Source organism: Apus apus, chromosome 4 (genome assembly GCF_020740795.1).
Source record: "Apus apus isolate bApuApu2 chromosome 4, bApuApu2.pri.cur, whole genome shotgun sequence".
Taxonomy (NCBI): Eukaryota; Metazoa; Chordata; class Aves; order Apodiformes; family Apodidae; genus Apus; species Apus apus.
In genome coordinates this window covers 8168701-8181875 of record NC_067285.1, presented here as the reverse complement: position 1 = coordinate 8181875, position 13175 = coordinate 8168701, and the positions used below count along the sequence as shown (strand labels likewise).

General features: G+C 36.4%; 1 protein-coding gene across 8 annotated transcripts in view; it reads left to right on the top strand.

Annotated features, from left to right (window-relative positions):
• ATRNL1 (attractin like 1) overlaps positions 1-13175 on the top strand; it is a 451738-nt gene that overhangs the window by 82787 nt on the left and 355776 nt on the right. For all 8 annotated transcript variants that reach the window (XR_007889398.1, XM_051618375.1, XM_051618376.1 and 5 more), the window contains 2 exons: positions 4386-4518; positions 5802-5983. Coding sequence is in view for 7 of the 8 variants with exons in the window: in XM_051618375.1 (XP_051474335.1) it covers positions 4386-4518; positions 5802-5983 (315 nt within the window). In the remaining variant the exon portion in view is untranslated. The remainder of the gene's footprint in view (positions 1-4385; positions 4519-5801; positions 5984-13175) is intronic.

Below are 13175 nucleotides of genomic sequence, written 5' to 3'. Positions count from 1 at the left end.
TGGACTTCATAAGTGCTACTAATGCGTTGGTGATACACATATACCTGCCTACGCTCACCATCTGATGTGGGTCAGCACATTAACAGGACACTAAATTCCACTATTGTGCAGATTGATGGATCATCAAGGTGTATATGCTTACACTCATATCTGATGTAATTGCAAAAAGAGCTTTGGCAGGTTGTTCTGGAGGTCTGGCTCGTTTCAGCACTAGTAAGCTGGTTTGTTTATCTCCCATAAAAACTCACATAAGTGGGATACTTTTGCATACCATGGCTTTAGTTGACTCCATCGTGTTCGCACGTTTGATATGGAGGGATGAATGCTTATCCTGTCTTGCCTAACTGGGAAGCAGTTGACTTAAAATATGTGGTGAGGTTCAAGGTAGTAGTGGAATTTGGCTCATTAGTAGATTGAGCAGCAAGCTAGCAGTAGTGCCTTGTTGTCTGTTTTATACCATTAAATGTACCTATTAGAGATTTTGTGTGTTATAATAGAGATTCTGAAGGTTGCCTTGAGAAATTACAGCACTGAAACTCCCCAGACTCCTTACAGTGGTTTTACATAATGCACTGAAGTTATTCCATAATAAAATGTAGTGCATATGAAATAATTTTTTTAAAAGTTACTTAATTTTTAGCTTTATTGACATTGATGAATGTTAAAAAAGGTAAGATCACCTGCTCTACCTGTTTTAAAAAATGTGCAAATACAGATAGTTGTTTTCCTCAGTTGCAAAGCAACTATAATATTGTCATTAATACTGTACTATGCCAAGTACAAATATTACCTGTGTAACTTTCTCTTTCAAGCTCTTTCATGGTGCCTCTTACATATAGTCCAGAACTGTTTTCAGCCTTGAAATGCAGAATATTGTATAGGACTTTGTCACAAAGAAGGAAATGGCATAGTTGATGTACATAGTTGATGTACCTGTTCTTTTTCTCCCACATCAAAGAAGAAAATGTAAACAGGAATATTTTGGTTGACATGTAATCCTGTTAGTGTTGAATGTGTGTCCCACATATAACTCTTTCCTCCTTTAAAACTTGGTGAAACAGCTTTCTGTCCTGCTCATATCTGCCTTTTCCCTTAGCTTCTGTCTCACATCTTCCTTCCTTTAGCTTTTTCAGAAATAAGTTCTGTTTGTGGTATATTTCTGATTTTTTTTTTAGTAGATTTTATTTACTTCTACTAGCAGTTCACTGCCCTTAAGTCTGTTACATTGATTTTGCACTTCAGCACTTTCATTTGTTGGAAAAGACTTCAAGATCATCAAGTGCACCTGTTAACCTACCACGCTGCCTAGAAGAAATCATTAACATGCAATTTATATTGGAGGAAAAAAGAAAATCTAAGACTAAGGAGTACCCAATAGTAAAATTCAGGGGTAGCTTCAGACAAGTAATAGCAAATTGAGTAGATTAATAATTCAGAGTTAGACTAGGCAAGCTAGAGAAGATTATGCATTTAACCTGAAAAATCCAGGAGAAGGAGAGAGGTACATTATTTAATAGCAATAATAAGTCTGTCTATGTACCACCATAGCATGATCAGTACTGAAAAAAGTAAAGTAAATCAGATGTAAGTGGGAAGCTTTATACATAACATGATTTACTTATCCTTTGGTGTGTAAACATTAAAAATATCCTACAGCAATACAGAACTTCAGTAACAGATGGGCTGTCATATTTCTGAATTTCACTGGATTTGGTAGCTTAAGTTATAACTTTAATATTGTGTTAATATGAATTACATATTGGGTTCAGATCTACATTGAACTAATGAGATTTTTGGGAAAGTAATGTCTAAATTGGTTTAAGAAAATAAGTGCTGGGAATAAGGGAATACAATAGAGAACATTATTACAGAATAGTCACTTGTACTTTGAGTTTTGTTTTAGGCATAAAATAACCACTACACAACAGGCTTTATTATTAGAAAATAATAGAACAAATATCTCAGTGGTAAGCTCTGTTATACCAATAAAGGGCATGTAATTTTTGAAAACAATCTGAGTGCTTAAGGATTTTGACTATGTCATCATGAAGTGTTAAAAGTATTAGCTGAGACATTGTAAATGGGCAGATAGTAGCTACTTGTGCTCTAAAATTCACTTGAAATTATCTCTCAGGCAATTTTGTGAATATGCTCTATTACTGAGTGAAACTACACGTGGGTCTGTACCAAAGGTTTTTTTGTGCTTTACTGTTTGTATGCATTTATTGGCCTAGATAGACATTCTGTTACTTTATGGCATTGACTTTGGCTCTGTTGCATACTGTGATGTAGATGCCTTCTCCTAGAATGGCTTCTCTGGTTCTTCTTCCTTCACAGTAGCCTTTCAAATAAAAGAGAGAAACAGTGAATACCTTTTATAATAAGCTCACTGATGGACATCTGATCCAATAAAGGCAACAAAGAAATCCCTAAACAGCAGTGTTCTTCAGCAGGAATGAAGCTGGTTCAATGGGAGGTTGAAAATTCATTTTAACAATTGCATCATTTCAGGACTTTTAAAAAAATAAAAGAAAGCTGGTTGTTTTCCCTCCTGACTGCAGTAGGTTGATACCCTGTCATCATCATCATTCCAGTACCAACAACTGTGACTCGCTGCCATATTGTTCCTTTAGATGTGCTTTATCATACTCCATGGAGAGAGGAAAGCAAGGAACATTGTTGAACTAACCATACATTTGCTTTCTAAGTGCAAGCCATTTTTGCTACTATGCATGAATTAATCTGTTTTTGTTAGAGGGACATGTGTTATTAGGTTTGGAGAAGATGATTTACAGAGGTCCCTTCCAACTTCAAACTTTTCATGGTTCTGAGAGTATAAAGCTGTCTTGAATTGGACTTATTTTTAATTATTACCTTGAAATTACATTGGTAGAGACAACCTTATGGTTAAGAGGATGAATTGGCTGAGATTTTGGGCAGTTTTCTAAGTAAGTTAACAATATTATGTCTTAATTATAAGTACTATGCATGTCATGGTTTGCCTCAGGATTGACAACAACCCTCTTGATCCCCTCCCCCTCCCACCCAGGTAGGGAAAGAGAGAGAATGAGGAGAGAGACGCTCTGGATTGAAAACTAAACTACACAGCTTTAATTAAACACTAATGATAAAAGAAAATATATACAATTATATACAAATGTGTTCAGATATGTGCAAACCCCTATTGCCTCTGCCCACCCCCAGCAACTTCCACAGCATCTCCTGAGCAGCAAACAGTCCCGAAAAGTCCCGGAGCTGCCGGAGAAAGCACAGAGTGATGAGGGTCAAGAGGGCTTGAACCTGGGGGTTGAAGGTGATGGACAGAGTCTTCTCTGGATGACAGCCATGGATGGACAAGAAGGGAAGAAGAAGCAGGAAGGGTGTTGTCTTCTGTGATCTCTGACCTTCCTCGGAGTTTACGTAGATATATGGAATGGAATATCTCTGGCCAGTTTTGCTGTCTGTCTAACTCAGCCTCCTATGGGGGGGTCATAGATCTCTCCATAGTGTCTGAGCTGGCAGAGCAAAGACATGACCTTGGAGTCCCAGCAATTACAAAAACATTCCAGCACTTATCAGCCCAAGCTGGAACACTTACTGAAGGAAAAAAAAAAGTGGCTTCATCCTGGCTCAAACCAGGACAATGCAGAAGGGAAAAAGATTTGTGTTCAAAATGCCTGACTTGAAATTAAAGGCCTCCATTTTCAGAAAAAAACCCCCACCCCACCAAACCCAACAAAAAAACACAAGTAAAAATTCCTTCAGTGTTTAATCCTTTTCCTGTATACTAAAGGAATATTTTTCTTGGGTTTATGTCACTGTTTGACAAAATAGTTTGCTGTAGATTCTGTACATTTTATATTAGCTGTGTTGCATACAGGTTTGCAGTTAAATCCTAATTTTGTTTCACTCAATTGAAATAAAACAAAGAGCATATTCTTGCACCTACAGTCAATGATGTTTAATTATTTTACACTTGCATCTTTTGCCATTTTTTGTATTTTGATTCTTTTGCTTGCTTTAACCTGTGTAAGATGAAATAATTTAGTGAGCATATTCCTCCACTATCTAAGAAACAAGATTTAGTTTAGTTATTTAAGCTCTTCCTGAGCTCTGTACATGGAAGAGACATCTTCAAAGTACTGTTTGATGCACTCAAAGTTTGCTCTTTAGGACAGGGGGGTGATTTGAGCTCAAGAGGTGTGTTTTGTACTCTCTTCTGGATAATAAGGGAATCTAGACGAAGAGCTTAAATTCAACATAGCCTTTAGATAGCTGTGATTTTCTGGGAGGTATCCACCTGCTGTGTTATTTCAGTCTTGATTTCTGATTTGTTGATAGTTTGACATATGTTTGTGATGCTGTTTTGTCTTGTATTTTTACAGTCAGTTAAAAACTACACCAAATGTCATGTGAGGAATGAACAGATCTGCAATAAACTGACGAGCTGCAAAAGCTGCTCACTACACCTGAACTGCCAGTGGGACCAGAGGCAGCAGGAGTGCCAGGCACTACCTGGTAAGGGCTGTGAGGTGGTGATGCTGCTTTTTATAGCTGATTACAAAATTGGGTAAACCACTTCCATTGTTTCCAGGAAATATTTATTCAATGGATTGACCTGTTGTTTTTTTTTTTCTCATGTTGAGTCTTCCCTCCTGGCTGTGCCTGTACAGGTGAACACAGATGTAATTACATCATTAACTGGTGTATCAGTGCTACCTTTAATCTTGTTACGAGAGATAATAATGTTAGTGAAGGCATAATGACATGTACCTTTGCATAAGCCAGTGACAAGTTCTTAGCCTGTGGGGATCACTGAGTTCAGAGCTGAATTGCCACACTGAGTCCTGTACTGCTGTGTATTTACTGACACTGTTAATTTTGCTAGCTGGGGTTTTATCTTATAAATTATACTTCAGTTATACTTAATTTTTCCTATTCAGATAGGGCCTGAGATCTAGTTTCTTGATTGTCTAATGTTGATAATACTATGAAAGCAATGAATATTAAAATGCTAATGTAAAATAGTCTCAGAAGGTGACTTAATATTCTGAAGGAGTATTTATTGTTTAATTCATATTAATAGCTCAATACATGCAGTTAGATATCAGAACCTTTTCCATTTGATCTTTATGTCCAGATAAAGATAATGGACACTGATATTTTTCACAGAGATTATTCGTTAAGTAACTTTAATCAATTTATTCTGTTCAGTTTAAAACTGCATTTGTGTAACCTTCGTAAAGATGTGAACTATAGCAGTTGCTCTGAGTTACTCATCTTTTAATAGCTATCTAAATCTGAGTAATGCTGAAATATGTTGAAGTGGAAATGTTTTTGGATGTTATCTGAATTTCCAGCATTTTGATTGCATTTGTATTTAGGCAAATACAGATGAAATGATAGATTGTTGATAAAACAAATATAGGACAAAAATGTGAACTGTTTATGGTAGGACAGTTGTTTCCTGAAAACATTTAGGTAAAGTGATTGGTTAAAATGCTATTATGTACATAAACTTTAGTACTTGGTTCTGCTCAAGTCTGAATACAGGGAAGAAAGTGTTATAAAAATAGGGTTACACTGAAACTTAGCAAATATAAATATTTTATAAGTTGTTAACAAGTTTCATAAAAATGCAGTTATCAATATGATCAAATTCCGAATTTACATGACATGAAATGGCAAATTGGTTGTGGGATGTGTTTTGAATGATGATCTCTGGAAGATAAAATTCAGACTCCGTTAGCTTTTTGAAAAGTTTTTGCAAAACAGCTTTAATGGTAGGTTTTTTACACTAGCTCATCTGTGTGGGGAAGGATGGAGTCATATTGGAGATGCCTGCCTCCGCATAAATTCTAGTCGTGAAAGTTATGACAACGCCAAGCTGTATTGCTACAACCTCAGTGGGAATCTTGCCTCATTAACAACCTCAAAAGAAGTGGAATTCGTTCTGGATGAAATACAGAAGTATACAGTTCAGGTAAACTGAGTAACGGTAATTGACGCTGCTATGAATTATATTTGCTTTCAGAAACCTATTTTAGGGATTTGCCCAAAGAGGGGAAAGTTTATGCATTCAAAGAAATGTAGAGTGGTGCTAAGTACTGATAAGTGATCTGTAGGGTATTAAGGAACTCTCACATTTAAAGCTGCTGACAGGAGTTTCCAAGTGTTTCTCCTTCCCATCTTTACCTGTTACTGATTACTTTTAAGATGCAACTCAAAGAAAATGGCTGGAACGCTAGTGTAGGAAATCCCAGCCCTTTTCAATATCCTGTGAGAGCAGAAATCAAAACAATTTTCACTGCAACAGAGAAAAAATTCCTGACTTTCATATCAGTAGCTGTAAAACTGCTCACAGGATTGGTTTTGGATAGTGAGTAGCTAGACTGCAAGCAGCTGAGAACAGGGAGGACCTGTACAAAGCAATTTTTTTTTACTAGAAGACATGCATTTTCTACCATTTGCTAATAAAGAAGAGAGAGAAGTGATTCTTCCATGTCAGATGTTCTCCCTTGATACCGCACTTATTGAAACCTTGAAACACATTCTGTCTGTCCACCCTTTGATGTGAGATAAAGTTGAAAACATTATTGAAAACGAAACAACAAAATCACACATGGCAATCATATATCTAGTTATTTACTTTGCTGCTTCTTTCCCCCCCACCCCTCCTGATTTCTATTAAAATACTGCACAGGAGGCCTTCAAATCTAATGACTGATATTAACTGACTGGCTTGATGTGTAGATGAGAAGTGGCTTATATGAGTATTTGGAAGATAGATTTTTCTTACATTTCAGAGCTTGGAACTTCTACAAGGTGACATCCTGCTGAGTGTATCTTTATTTAAATAAAGGATGTCCTTAGCCAACGTGGTGATGCAAGTTCAAGATACCTCACAGTTTATGCAATTGCAGACAAATGTATGCACTTAAAAAGATATCTTGAGTTAAATGATCATTCAGTTATCAGAATCTCTAATAAAATGCTGTCATAAGTTATCCTGGTGTTTCAGTGGCATTTAGAAAAAAAAATTTTTCATTTTTATCTCTGTCCAGTTAGGTTTATTCTGCATGAGACAGCCTAAGTGTCTTATCAGGTGTGACAGAGGCTCTCTGAAACTTCTTGATGTTATTTTGTCTGCCTTTTCCTCTCAAACTGCAATCATAATGATTTAAGGACTGAGATTATGTTTTAGATGGCTTGTTTTTGTAACAGGTCGTGGTGTGGAGTTCACAAATGTAGTCAGAGAAACTGTAAGGTGAATAATATGACTTCAATCTGTGTTATCTGTGGTGGAGTTTGACTTGTGTGCTTAACATCAAAGGCTTTAAAATCTTTTGCCTACGTGAAACAAAAGCTTTCAGGGATAGTGAAGGTGTCAGAGCAACATTTGGAAACAGCAGTATGGATCTGTTTTTATCTCTGCTTTATTTGAGATTCTTCAACTAAGAAAAGAAAATAAAACAACTTTAGTAACTATTGTGTGTTTTACAAGCTTAAAATAGTGTTAGTGAATACTACAGTCTGGACGGACTTAAGAATTCTTATTTCTTAGAAACAGTGCAGGTCTTGGAGATTGTTTCTAATACACAAAGTCCTTGTTCTGGGAGAAGTTTAGAACAACTTACTAATCTTGTTTAGAAAAATATGAAACATTGATGATTTGGAAAGTTTTAGAGGGAGCTGAGGCTGCCATTGTCTCCATACCCTGACCAGAACTCACTGTGTGTCAAGAATTTCTCTTCATTCCAATGCTAACTTGATAAATCAATGTATTGACTTCTTTGAAAGGATCAGGAGAAAGTACATTTGGTACTAAAGGAAGGGATGAAACAAAGACCTTTGTAGTATGAAGTCTGTTGAGTTTGAAGTTGTATTCTAGAACAATCACCAATAATTTAAAGTCTAATCTGTATTTTTCATTGGAAAAAAAGTTCTTTAAGAGAATGGCAAAGCAAATTCAATCAATAGACTGCTGCACATTCCTGTACTAAAGCAAAGTGACACTTGATATTTTTTTCTTATGTGATGTTTTATTGACCTAGTAAAATATTATGACAGGGAAGATCAAATTCTTCTGAAAAGTAGATTAAACAGCAATATGAGGTTAATTAATTGCTCTTGCTAGTATTGAAATGTTGCAAACTCATTTAAAAGTGCAATTAGTTCTCTTGGGAGTTTGCTCACAACTGTGGGATTTAACTAAAAATAATTATTCTTGTTAGCATGCCATAAATTCTGAGGAGATTCAGTTTTGATGGAGTAAGCATAAACAAAGATGAGAACATTTTTAAACAATACCTTTCATTATATAAATGGCAACTTTTCCTTTAACTCACTGCTCTAAGAGTTAAACATCCTTTTTAAATCACACTTTGAGTGTAGGTTGCAGTTAATTAGTGAGCTGTGCACAGCAATGTTGTTCCTTGTTAGCTCAAAGTATTCTCAGAAGGCTGTCTGTTTTTGTGGTTTTATGGTATGCTTGGCTGTAGTGAAGCTGACATCTACTTTTTTTTTTCTTGAATTAGTCTCTTTATTACAATTTCTAGCAGTCCCACTTTACTATTGTGGTTTTGGAGGTCTAATAAATTATTTCAGCACTCTGTGTCTAAACCAAAGTCCCACTGGAATACTACTTATAATCTCTGTAGGTGCAAATTGTGGAAGTTTTAGTCTTTTCAGTTTGCCAGATTTTGCATTTTTTTTTTAATCAATGCCACAACAGCAAAATTTGAAAAGAGGTGGAGAAATAAGGATTCTCGTGACCTAATGCATGACTCTTACTACTAATTGCATTTACATTTAATCATTTGTGTCTAATGGATACCGAGACACTTAAAAATTATGAAGCTTGTTTCCACTGTTTATAATGTGTCATTCACTGGGTAAATATTTACAAAATATGAACTGTGCAGGTATTAGCATAGTTAGAATCTATAAAGAATAGAAGCCAATCAATAAGATAGTAAATAGAATGGATGGTTTTCCTTCATACAGCTCTTATTTTCAGGAAATAGTGTTTTTTTTTGTTGTTTTAATGATGCAGAAAAGAGGCAAAGTAACTGAAGGCCCCTTCTCAAAACTGAATGTTGTGGAAATATGAGCACTAAGGGGGCACTGTATTTTCAGAGCTTAATTGTATGTTACTTCTTAAGGCAACCATTTTCATAGAAATCAAGGAGTTGAAACGATACTTGAAAAATTGGTTGATGTTTGATAGTAACATATTGTGATACACACATTAGAAAAAGAGTCAGAAGTGTATTGTGCACTTCGAGGACAATTTAGCTCCAAAATGAAAGGAATTAAAGGTGGGGAGAAGTTTGAGAGAAAGAGATAATTCCTTAGCAATTTGCATAATTAGGAAACGGGAGAATTTTGAGCCTCAGTAGTAATTGGACATTCAGTAAAGGTAGACTTGCTCACTTCACACATATGCTAATTATTCAACGCTCATTAAATTAGTGCTGAGGCAGCAGTAGTTCCTGAAAAATGTGTCATGACTAGAAATGATCGTTCAGTGCAGATCTCAAAGCAACTTAGTCCAACTTACATTTTTTGAGTAAACAGTGGATTTAACAAAGTATCAGGTCCCCAGTTAAGGTTACACATTTTTCCTTGCTAACATAGTTCTGTAATTACTGCTTATAAGAAAACCAGAATTGGGTGGTTTAGATAAGAGGAGAGCACATCTTTTAAGTTGTTAGTGGTCAATGTTTAATACATTTCTGTAATGGCTAAAAACATGCCTTGTATACATAATATGATACAATATATACATAATACAATACAGTACATAATATGCAAAAATTGGAGGCTCCACCTGAGTACTGTCTTCAGTTTTGGGGACATCAATGCAAGAGAAACATCAGGGAGCTTTTCCTCCTTCCTCAAATAGAAAATGAATGGATTCTGACTGAGTTGCACATTCATCTTCAACTCTGAATATGAATGACTTACTAATTGGCAAATACTTTGAGGATAGGTTGAATTTCTCAGTTATGTTTTTTTGGGCATCTTGAAAGTATACAGTCATCAAGGACCTGAGAAAGAAAGAGCAACTCTTCAGAACTCTCTGAGGAGTAACTTTCTTCCCACTTAAATATTGAGCAAAGATCATCTGACCTTCCAGTAAAGAAGCTGATATTCTTGAGAAGAAAAAATAAGAAAAATTTGGGGCTGATTTCATATCACCAAGTGTTTTTCTGAAGTGAAAAGTTGATTTGTACTGTATTTTTTCACCCACATGGTTTGATAACAATGTTTTTCAAGAGGCCTGGAAACTAGAATCTTAGATCAGTGAGTTCTGGGTACAGAGAACAGCCAGTCTGGTTTCCCTCCTGTCTGATCCTCTTCAGAAACATCTTTGGCAAGATATTCAAAGTAAAAGCATCAATTTCCTACATTCATTTTGCATTAAATGAAACAACCATAGAGTTCAAGTGAAGGGTTTTCAACTCTCATTATTTCTTCAGCCTGAAAAAAAAACTGGATTGGTGTTCTCATTTGGCACCTTTGAAGTCCCTCCATTGCTTCAAGTACTTCGAGACTCCCAGCTATTATGACTGAACCTTTCAGCTCGGGAGATAAGGACTAGATTTATGCGTTGTTGTTGTTGGAGAAATTAGTTTGATAGTCACAGCACACTGGTGGCTGCAGGTGTCACAGGTGGAACTTCCTGAATTCTCTATTCACTATGTTTTTTCCTGTTGGCTTTCAGGCAGTGCAGCATCAGGCTTTTTAGCTGATAAGCTTTGGTGATATCAACATGCAGTCTCTGCTATCACCAGCAGTCTTCAGCTGGTCTACCACAGCATGGAATTAACAGAATTTAATCTGTGCTTTAAGCATGTCCTTGGAGCATTTTGGTGGCCTACTTCTCAGCTATTTACCTTATTTTAATCAGATATTAAAAAACATTTTGGATAATCTGTTTTTGGCATCCTAACAACATGCCCAGAGCTGCATGACTGGGCCTGTGAGGCAGTAGCTGTGATGGTGTGTATTTGAGAGCATGTTAATCAATGTTCAAGTCTGTATTTTGATGTGTTACACTAGGATAGAGCCAAAGATGGTACCTGTGGAATTTGAGATCTCTGACATGATGACTATGAGTTATCCAGACATTACAGCTGCTAAGAATGATGACCACAATATGTGTTGCTTTTGCTAGAAGCCTTTGATTTCAGGGGTGCTGCTTTTATGTCCTAAGACTACTCTGGATTTCATGATCCTCCCTGTGACTTTGTCATCATTAGAGCAGTGCTGAGTCACTCTCCTACTCAGAAAGAAGAATCTATCTCCAAATGTCACTGCTACCCTGTCAGTTTTCATTATTGGCTTGACATGCTTTTCACCATAGCTGGAATAGGATCTCTATTTTATGTATACCGATGCTGAGGCCAAATTATTTGGCAGTGCAGTCGAAACAGTCAGTAATATGTTGAAGGTTCTCTTGGCTTGAATTCCTCAGCCCCAAAGTAAGCATTTAGGGTTGTTTTAGGTGTGTGTTTGTCAGCAATTTATCCTGCCTAAGCCCCTGACATTTTTATAAGTGCCTGGTATGCACACTTAGCATTCTACAGAGAGATGTCTAGAGACACGCATAAATATCTAAGGTTTTCTGTGCATGTGGAACGCATATATATACCGCAATCTAGGCCACTAAATAACAAATAAGACAATAGATGTATTACCTGCCACTTTCCAGATGCCCACCTTCCACCTTTTACTGCTTGCACAGTGTTCTTTCTAGCATCCAAAACATGGGAGCTCCCACAGACTCCTGCAAAGTTGATCACCTGGGGTTGCAATGAAGTTATGAAGTAAATACAAAAGCAAGACGCAACAGAGGGCAGTGACATTTTTTCCTGGATATTCTCACTGCTGTTTAAGTCTCCCAGGGTGCATCACTGCTTACTGAATGCAACATTTTTTTGTTGTTTTCTGGTTTATTTAAGTCTATTCTTGCATCCATGTATCTGCTAGTTATTGTAGCAATTTTTGTTTGATCATGCTCCCAACTGATAGGACAGGAAAAGGAGAGCTTAAGGAATACATTTTAAGGAGGTTAGGAATACTGATTATCTACTTACTGATTCTTTTAAAAAGTAGCTACCACTGGTATTTCTGAAGCAAAATTACTAATCTGTCATATTTCAGTTCTGTCTAATGAGGCAGGGAAAAAATGGGAATACTCTGATCAAGTGTAGTTTTAAGAGCTCTGAAAGATTTCTCAGCCATGGATTAAACCTGAGTGGCCGAAGAAAGATGTGAGCTTAAAGAAGAAAAATCTCTGAGTGATGATAACAGTGAGTCCTGCTTCACTTGTGAAATGACACAAGGATATAGAAGCTTGGCAAGTTCTCTTCTAGTATATTATAGTGTTTTATGTACCTTGGCTTGTGGATTAAATGAGTTGAGAACCTCAATCACATCAACATCTCTGCTTTGCAGCTGGCAACATCTGCTCTTTGCATGGTGCAAATAGCTGCCTTGTTTGGTTCCCTGGTACTCACCTACCATCACATACCTGTCACAACCAGTAGTCTCTCTGTATCTCTGTTCCTTTTATTTTTTAAGAATTAATACTTTTAATGTTTTCTGGAGTAGGGGCTATTTATAGCTTAAAAATCAATAATATAAGTGTATTCAATGTGTATTTAATGGCACAGGAGTTGTGGATGTGCCAGTTTCACTTCTGAACTACCTTAAAGATGCTGATCAGTGTCAGCAATACAGATATTAGAAGCTGTAATACTTATCCTGTTGGCTTTTTCCCTGAACTTTGATTTGTGTGAATTGCTTTTAATTTATATGTATTTTATTATCCACATTGTCCTAGCAAGTTGTAATCCGTATAGTAGCCACTGGAAAAAAAAACAAGAAACCCCACTCCGAAATGTCATTAGATCCAGTTGTCCTGGTTTCTGACTCTGTATGAAATAATAGCAACCAGAATTGACTTTGAACAGAACAAACACAGTTTTGTTGGTGTTTTTTTTAGTGGAATAGAAACATATAGTGTGTGGCTTTTTTGGGTTTTTTTGGGGGGGGTTTGTTTGTTTGTTTTTCTTCTGAGGGGGAGGGTTTCAGCAAGGTAGAACAAGCAATTAAGATAAAAACTGTATGGACAATGACTAATGAGATGATAAAGTGAGAAAAGA